This window comes from Populus euphratica, unplaced genomic scaffold, assembly GCF_000495115.2.
Source record: "Populus euphratica unplaced genomic scaffold, PopEup_1.0 scaffold43.1, whole genome shotgun sequence".
Lineage (NCBI taxonomy): Eukaryota > Viridiplantae > Streptophyta > Magnoliopsida > Malpighiales > Salicaceae > Populus > Populus euphratica.
In genome coordinates, this window is record NW_011499889.1 from 1286792 (window position 1) to 1296797 (window position 10006).

General features: G+C 35.6%; 1 protein-coding gene across 1 annotated transcript; it reads right to left on the reverse strand.

Moving 5' to 3' along the window:
* Window positions 1-3079: 3079 nt before the first annotated feature.
* LOC105130965 (uncharacterized) lies at window positions 3080-8945 on the reverse strand. The gene is made up of 5 exons (XM_011033703.1): window positions 8653-8945; window positions 7645-7706; window positions 4715-4805; window positions 4090-4192; window positions 3080-3974 (listed from the first exon to the last, which is right to left on the reverse strand). Exons 1-5 carry the CDS (start codon window positions 8814-8816, stop codon window positions 3273-3275), a joined length of 1122 nt encoding a protein of 373 aa, XP_011032005.1. The 5' UTR covers window positions 8817-8945; the 3' UTR covers window positions 3080-3272.
* Between the last annotated feature and the right edge of the window lie 1061 nt (window positions 8946-10006).

The following is a 10006-nucleotide window of genomic DNA, read 5'->3' on the forward strand; positions in this document are numbered from 1 at the left end:
TCATCGGTTTACACAAGTCTAAACTTTGTTTAAAACTAAGATTAAGAGAGAGAGAGAACTATAACGCATTTTGAAAACCACTAGGTGATGATGAGCTCTTAAGGAGTGGTTTTGAATAAAATCATACCATTTAATTAACATCTCCTTTCTCGGTCAATCGAGGGGTTTATTGCTTTTGTGGAGGTGAAGAAGCTCTCGGTCGATCGAGGGGTTTATATTCCTGTCGTTACCCTGTTGCTTTAATTAAAATAAACATGTCAAGAAACCCCCTCCAAATAAAAATCTAAGTGTGGAGACAATCAAGCAGCAAGACTTGGACTTCACCAGCCATATATTATTATTGTTTGAGGCATATATCATGATCATCATACAATCGTGGTCTAATGGAATTGAGAAATTAACATACTTGGCTGGGAGGTTACCTCTCGAAAGCTTGATTAGGGTTTGGAATTTCTTGCTTGGAATGGTCTCCATGAATCATTCATCACGGAAAATTAAGTGTGTACTGTCGCAACGTGTCATGTGGCGTGGATTGTCTGTCACCTGCCTCTCTTGACTTAATCCCACAAACCCCAATTTTCACCTCATCAATTACGCATTAATATTCAATTAATTAAAGATATCTTGAACCGTTGGGCACAAGGGGAAGCCACTTCCCTTGGAATACATGTATGGTCGATGGCTCGGCAGGGACAGGTTGCAGCAGCAGCTACTTGGGGGAGTTTTCAAGCCCCTGTAGGGACCATGCACGCTCTAATCTTTCAGCATTATTTTCTTTCATTTGGATCATGTCCTCGGGTTAGTTTGCCTATCTAACTTAACCTAATTGATGGGTCGCTGTATATTTTGTCACTGTCATGGTGGGTAAATTAATCAAGAGCTGTGCCTACGTCCGAGCACTTGTATTTCAAATCGAGGGGCAAAGTCACCGTCACTCACACCCGAGAGAGAGAGTATTAGGGAAGGCTTCCTTATTTTTTAACCAAGCATTAACCTAACCTGGGAATCAAACAAGATGGGTGGACCTGGTTATATGTAATTATTACAGGGTTTGGAGTAGCGTGCCGAAACCATGTGGTCCTCTGCAACTGTGAGACTTGACAAGCAGAACAAGACCATCGTGAAAGCTTTTAAGTGGCATGCATATATGGTTGAAATGGAAGGGCATCAATCACAGCTCGAACAGTACCGAAATACACAATTATAGAGAAACCATGATTCTTGGCTGCACATACACATGGGGAAGACTTTTTTAAAAAGAGGAATATATATATATATATAACGGAACATCACAGAAAATGATGCTGCCTTGCCGATCTGAGCTTTCTTGACAGCCACCAGGGATCTACTCTTTTTTTAATCCAAACAATCAAGGTGTTAGGAAATGACCATTACATGTGATATTCTTATAGCTTTAGTCTGTTTAATTAATCCTGTATCAAAAACATAATTATTACGGTGCGTCTTTCATGATCTGTGAATCAAGAAAGGTCCAGATGGAAAGCATGTGGAAATGGAACTCCAGGAAATGGGACATAGTTGAAGGATTTGATTTTTGCTTGTATATGCCACAGATCCAGGCGTTGTTAAAAAAAACAACAATTGCTGACAGGGACTCTGCCAAGTTGGGTCTTGAGAGCTCAAGCTGAAGCTTGAGGGGGGCAAATATATCTCGCTTTCATCCTAAAGGTGGATTATCCATTGAGAATTCCCCACTTAGTAGTGGCATTTTATGTCACAAGGGAACAACTTTTAAAGCTTGGAAATGGATTTCTCTCTTGCATTATTGTCATTGCCAAAAGTCATTTACTCCATTTTCCTTTTCTTTTATTGGCGAGCTAATAATTTAGTCTACAAAGAACCAAAAATCGATCAAGAAGAATCATGATTAAGATCAACTGGCTGCCATGATAATGGGGTTGATAAAAACACAAATTAAAGGTCCTTGAAAAAGTGATGTTGAGATGAGTATAGCCTTAGAAAATGAAAGCAATGACACCCTTATTTCAAGGGAAAATGATCAGGAGATATCCACCAAGAAAGGTGGTTGTGAGTTGAGAAGTGTATATAGGAGAATAAAGGCTAGAAAAAAAAAGCAAAACCCATTAAGAAACCAACAAGATTTAATGGCTCGAAGAAGACCTTTGAGGGAAATCTCAGAAAGTTGGGATTTCTTTGTCATTATGGCACGTTCCTTTAGAAAGCCACCTCTTCAGGATTCGTTCTCTGCAAAACCAATATGACTTTGATTCAAAGATAAATAATTCAACAAGGGATTGCTCACTTGTTCCATATATAATTATAGATATCAGATTAGACCATAGCTGTGGAATTTTTTATTTTATTTTTCTCTCCAGGCCATTTTTTTCTGTCTTTGGTGGGTTCCACTGTAATGTTTTCAAATCAAAACAAGAGGTTGAACCATCAGATTCTCTCAAGAACAGGACTCCACAAATTCAATTCATTGAAGAGAGCTCCACCCAAACAAACCCTAAATTATGACCCAGGAGAAAAGCAATATTTTTTTGTTAGAGCTTTTGGCATATGATATCATTTGAAAACCACGTATTCCAAATTAAGATTTCTTGAGATCAAGAGGTAAAGAAGACGAGAGAGATCAACCGCTAGTACTGCTAGATCATACAAAACTGCTGCTTTGAAAATATCTTGCTAAAGAAGAAATATTGCTGGCCATCGACCCAGTTTCCCTTCAGATTTCATGTCTATATGTACGAATGCTATATTACTCAAAATTATCCCTAAGTTTTGGGTTAGCCTAAATTTAGTTTTTCAACTTTTTTTATTATTATTATTTGAGTATTTCAAACCATTTTTTGACCAGTCATCTTAAATACTGGAGCTGCGTTTCATTCTTTACAGCTGGTCCTGCTGTAGCACACTGGGTCCAAATCCAAATATGAAGCGCAGCCCAGCTCTAAATCATCTTTCCTATCCCCTGACCAAACAGCTTCGGGGCCTGCTCCTTTTTAACCTTTCCAGTTGCTTTTGACTTTAAAATAGTATTTTTTTTTATTTTTTAAAATTTATTTTTAAGATCGATCCAAAAACAGGCAAATCATCTGTGCAACATGGATTTTACTAATTGCCATATCAACTGGGAATAATTTTCACACAACGATGACATCCAAGAATGGACAAAACTAAATGAGAAGTTCAGGCCACCAGAGTAGATCAGTATTAAAGCATAAATTTGAAACCTTCAATCTTCTAGACTAACCTCATCACTATCCTCTAATAAAGACCTAACCACATCACAGATCTTCTATCTTTTCGAGGGACGAGAAGTGTGCATCTATGCTAGTCAGAGCTTCGCGGTCAATTTCCACTGCTCTAAATAATTTTTGTGAAAAAAAATCCATTTCTTTTTGGGGTGCCACGTCTTTTTTGGCGGTCTGCTCCCTCAATACCTCAAAATCTTTGATTTCCGTTCTAGACCTAGCGTGATGGCTATACAGTTGGGCCTTTGTCTCCGAGCAAGATTTTAGGTCCTCTTCATTGCGGGCTTTGTTTAACTTGTCCATCAGATCACTTAAAGCTGAGGCCCTCTCTGCCCGCAAACTTTTTGCCCTCTCCGGCCCTTCATCAAGTTCTTTTTGGTTATTAACACTGCCATTATTCAACTCAAGTTTCTGAAGCTTCTTTAACCCCACATCAACAATTTGCTGTAACCTCTTACGGTTATTCACGCTCCTGCTCAGATTTGACCTAAGCTTCAACTTCTGCTCTGAAACCATCTTTTCTTCAGTGTCCTCTTTTGCAGAAGCGTGGTCGTAGTTTGAAGAGAGTGGTTCGTCCTCAGTGAAGCCTTTTAGGAAAGATTTCAAAGAAAATACCTCCTCCAGCAAGCTAATATTATGCATATACCGATCAAAAGCTTCATTTTCCACTTCAATGTTTCTGTCCCTGAATTCCTTCAATTTGGAAAACCTCCATTCATTTATAGCCGCAGCTTCCTAAAATAGATACTTTGGATCAGGTAAAATGATAAAAAAATAAAAATAAAAAAACCTTTTTGCACCAACATATAACACAATCAGCAAGATATAACATAACCTTATTATAACGCACCTTTCTGGTCAATGGCTTTCTTGAGCGGAGTGGGGAATGCAAATTGTTGAATTGAGAAAAATTGCTAGAAAGTTGCCGAAGTGATGCAGCTCTATGCGAACTCCTGAAACAAATCCCAATGAAAAGAAACAACCATGGTTCAAAACAAACAAGAAACCAGACCAGAAATAGGATACAGCGAAGAAAGTAAGCAATACAGAGTACAGACAACCGAGTCAAAAAAAGTTAAAAAGGAAAAAAAGAAAAGAAAAGAAACGTTTGGGAGCATTTAGCAAACAAGAACCTTAGAAAAGCAAGGTGAATTTTGAAGAAACAAAGGAATTCAATGGAAAACACAGAGAATTAAATGATTCACTATTTCACATGACTAAGAGAAATATGCCCCATATACCTGTTTTGAGTCGCATGGCAATTTTTATGACCTGCCTCAGTTAAAAAATCATTAATATAGATATCTACAGGTGTAAAAATATCTGACTATCATGTAAGGTAGTTTCTTGCTTGATATTTTAATACTTTGTCAAGCATCAAAGTTACAACACGACACAAGAATCAACAAGGATGTAAACAACACACAAGAATCATGTAAGGTAGTTTCTTGCTTATAGACAGGAATTTGACTTACACTGCAGGAGGCGCTTCATTAACCTGCTGCTCAAAGAGAGGGGCACTTGAAGCTGGACTCTTGTCCGGAAATGTTGCATTTGCTTTAAGAACTGCATTTAAAAAAATTAGGATGTAATACAGACCAAAAATCAAATGGCATGCAGACAATTTACTAATTCTTTACAGATGGACTGTAGCAAACTAAAATTTAAATTTATAATACATCAACCATGAAGGTGAAATTTCTTAGACAATTGCAATACTGAAATTATTAGGTAAAATTTTCTTCCCACCATCAAAATCATGTGGCATCTGCATTTTTAAGTTCTTACGATTTGTGAGACAATGCATCCAATCTTGGCATCTAAGTTTTTGCTACTATTCTACATATACATGCACCCACACACAAATATAGGAACTTAGGAGTTGGGACTTTAAACCTGTGTCCACATGAAACATGACTTTGCATAATTAGTTCAAACATAAATCTGAAGTGAGCTATACGAATCCTTATATCAGCTGTGGCAGCAGAGTTGCTAGGTGAAATAAATGACTTTATCTGCATGATAATAGCTTGCATAATTCAGTTGTTTCTATATGTCCTGGGCATATTTTCTTCAACTTTAGGGTGGTCCTTTGAGCGTTTATCTTTTAGTTTTCAAGGAATACTGAGCATGTTTACTAAAGATAACTTTAACTCACATGACTTGCTTTTGTAGGTCTCTATATGTCTTAGTTTTCATCAACTTTAGGTGATTCCTTTAGGTTTTTATCTGATAGCTTTGAACTAAGCGATCATTACACCCTATCTAAACAGTGAAAAGACATAAGTTTTCATGTGATCTTAAAGTTACAAGACTTTGATTGATGGAAATTCAACCTCTTTTAATTTAGGAAGAAATGTGTCCAGAGTTCAAACACTCTCTCCTTTCTTCTCTTAGTTATAATCCCTCTTCTTTAATTTTCTCCTGTTTTGATTCAGTTACTTCCAACCAAGGAAGCAGGAGGTGCAACAGAATATGACATGTTGATAAATGATAAAGTTACAACATGTCAAAGAGCTCATCTCTTCAAACATTCAAATGAAGCTTCCAGTAATAAAAATAAATATTAGAAACAAAAAATGAAAACAGAACATTCTACACAGAATCTCTCCAAAATCATTCCCAAAACATCAACCAAGACCTATCAGCAAAATGTTAATTACATAGTCTCCTTACCCTTTAAAACTATATATTATCATGCACTCAAACCCCTTCATTAAATTAAGAACCTAAAAGTAATCAAGTTACAAGTCTACTGAGGATAATCTTGAGCTCAGAATTTTGCCAATCTTCTCTAAGACCCCTTTTTTTCTTATCCTTTGTGTTTCAAGTTAAATTTCTCTTCATATCAAAAGTAAAAAATTTAAAAAATAAGAATGAGAAACTAATTTGCTAATTATGGGAAATTCTCAGACAGGGTTCAGAATGTACCCAACTCATATCCATAGGCAGGCTCCTTATGTCATGTATTGGAGTATCCACATTTCATAGGGTAATATCCTGAACTCAACCAACAGTTTCTCTTTTACAGTATCAATTTTTCACTTCACCACCAGCCAGTCTTATTCCTCTATATTCTAAAGCTCAATATCAGATTTCTTAAAACTCCTTTGGTATTTACATGATTACATCACACCAAAATAAATCAAACTCTGTTAGGACTTGCCAGCAACTTGATTTCTCAAGTATCATCTACCTTTCCCCTTTAAATCTTAAGCTTAGTCAAGTTCTTTACAAGCCCGAACCATTCATCAATGGGATTTTCTTTCTTATGTTCAATTTGTGTTGGTTCGGATGAACTAGGGAGTAAATGGACATTGATAATGCCCTTTATGCATTTAGTTTACAATAAGTGGTGCCCAGTCTTTGTTGCATTGATTATTGATCAGTGTATTTTTTATCTCACGGACAAAAAAGACACCCTAAACCAACACAAATGGAACATAAGCAAGAAAATCGCATAGTTTCTTTTCCATGGACAACCTTTCATTGCCATCTTTCTAGAATAAAGTGATTGAACATGGAAGCACACAACATATTCCAAACCAAGAAATGATGGCAGTCCCAAACTACAATACCAAATTCAACTGAACTCAACCCAAGTAGCCAGGTGAAAATCAATTGTTCATGCATCGTCATCAGGGAGGAAATTCTGTCAGGGGCTAAACCTACTGTAAAATATGTGACACTAGATCATCTTATCACTTCAGCCCCAAATGCTGATAAACCAAAGATAAACCCTTTTCTTCAGATATCTACTATCAAATCAAATTTAAGAAAGCATATGAAGTAAAAAAGGCCCATCAATGTGTCTACATATAAATTGATCAATGCGCAAAATCTGAGAAGAAATTATCATTGTTACATCTGAAGATCAAGGATTACCAGAGTGGATTCTCCCAAAAAATCAATGAATATTGATTGCAATCTCAAATATGACCATGTACCATATATGAACATTTAGTCATTTGAAAAACATACTTCCCAGATGATATGACATTAGCACTGGTGGAATGAGAGCATTTCCCTAACTAGCTAAAAAGAAAATGAGTTTGGATGGCTTGACATGATATAACATTAGAAATGGTGGAATGAGAGCGCTTCCCTAACTAGCTAAATAGAAAATATGGTTGTATGCCTTGACACTGTCATTTATCTCCAAAAAAAACTCCTTCCAAGCTATGTATAACAAAACGTATGAAGATAGATACTAACCAAGGAGTATCCTCAGATTTAGAATAATTTTTTAATGAAGAATCGTTACTAAGTTTGTCCCATAAGTTGCTTCTGTCCATAGTAAGACAAGGAACCTCCAAGAACTTCATTGTAAACTCAATGTTGGGAAAATAACATGCAGCACAAAAGAATAGTTGTTTGCATGATTTACAGAAGAAAATTGGTATACCATGAATGTGGCATGGATTTTGAGCTCTTGAGCAGCAGCTTTTGCATGACTGATAAGGGCACCTGCATAGACAATTCCATTGATGAAAGGTATAAACAATGGAAAAGATGTCAATTTTTTAAAGATATCTACACAATAATAAAAGGCAAGTGATTATCATGATAAATATGTACTTCTCTAACACCTATGCACACTGGAGTACATTCTTCAACAATCACAAACCAATCCACTATGCATGCATGGTTTTAAATATCAGCACTAACACTAATAATGGCATTTACTACGTGACTCTCTATACAAATCAATATATCAAACACTGAAAGATAAGCCGATCAACACACCATCAGAATCTCTATATACCAAATTGAGTCATCACTTTCCATTGGACTTGGAAAGCAAGTAAAAAATGTACTTCTCTCCTCGAATAGCAATCTGTACAGACAAACCTTGTATAACCTAAAAGTCAATACCCGAGGACACAAAAAAAAGGTAAGCCTATCTCCAAATACTCTGTTGAGAACCCCACTTAAACTGGTTCACAGCTACATAACAGCATTTTTTAACCTATACACCTAGGAAAATCTCGCCATGGTTAAAGATCACAATCTCGAGAATGGGTATAAAATTTCACTACAGATGGCTAAAATTCCCAGACAGATAATCATTCACATAATGAATTTTCAAGACGACAGAGAAAGTAAATCACCAATTCTTTTTCTCCCCAAGTGAATTAACTCCTCTATTGACCAGTGCCGCCCAAAAGGATTCACCGATATCAACCAATACAATACAACTAAGGCTAGGGCTAGACACCTAACATGCACATTTGTTCCAGTAACTATCTTCATAAATAACCCACACAATTTTCACCTCTTAAATTCAATACTACAATTTGTATTTTTGAAGTAATTCCAAGGTGAAACCAACAATACCTAACTGCAAAAGCGAAACGATATCGTATAACATTATAAAGTACACATATGCGCGTGCACATGTACATATGTGTACCTGGAGCGGGCAACGTTGCCACACTGGATACACTTGGGTTTGTTGAGGCCGCGGAGAGTCTTCGGTGGTGCGCTGAAAGATACAGTGCCTCCGGCGGCGGTGGAGATGGAGGTTTGGCCGGTGTCGGAGCTGTTATTGCTCATGACCGGAGAAGAGGCTGCCATTTAAGTGTGTGTGCTGCAGTTCGGGTGGACTAGTGTAATTTTACGGTTAATTTCGTATGGGTTGCAGAGGGAGAGGAGGCGATTTGATTTTTAACGTTTTATTATTTTGTTTTTATTTATTTATTTTTATCAGGGAAGAGATTAGAAATGTAAATATATCGGGGGTGATGTTAGGAGAAATAGATAATGGGCTGGTTATGGGCCCTTAGGGTATAAAAGGAAATAGACCCACGAACACGTAGACTTCTAGATCAGTCTATTAATGGGCCATAATCTGGATGGGACTTCAATGGGTCTAATCAAATTTTATTGATATGATTCTCTAATTAATCTTTGTTTGTTTGGACTGGTGCTCGAGTTTCTGTAAAATCAATATCTTATATCTGCTGCTGCTGTTGTTTTCACTCGGGGGGCAAAAAACATTTCTCTAATCCTCAGAGAGTCAAGTCCTAAACTCCCGACCACCATAGGTTCATTCCTCTTCTTCATCATCTCCGGATCCTTCTCAATCAAACCTTAATTTCTGTTTTTGTTTTTTTATTGAGGTAATTTTCAGCTTAATTATTTAATATCATTTAATTTCTCTTATTTTTAAAAGTCCATTTGTTTGCGAGGTTATTTTTATCTTTGAAGCAACAACGGTAAAATAATTGTTTAGTAATATTTAAAACGCAATTTATTTCTGATGGGTTCTTTGAATATTGTATTTAAAATACAGTTAAATTCAAAGCAGTTATCGGCTTCTCTTTTCTTCCTCTACACATTTCATACGTGAACAGTGCTTTTTTTTGGTTAAAAAACCAAACTGGTGTAATGAATATATTAATTCATTAGCGTTGTTCGTGAATAATATTTTTTTAAAAAAATTAGTTTAAAATAAATTAAATTTATTTTTATTATATTTTTATTTTTATTTTTAATAATATTTTACTTCATTTTATTGTACGCTCAAAAAATTATGAAAATTGTAGTTCTTGTTGAGTTAATTTTATATGCAATAAATTGTAAATAATTTAATAAAATAATAAAAAATATTTTTTATACAATATTTTTTATTTTATGATATAATAGTAGTAGTTAAATCTATAATATTTAAATTTAAAACTATTAATATATATATATATATATTATAATCTCAATTTAAAAGGCACTGTATATATATATTATAATCTCAATTTAAAAGACACTAT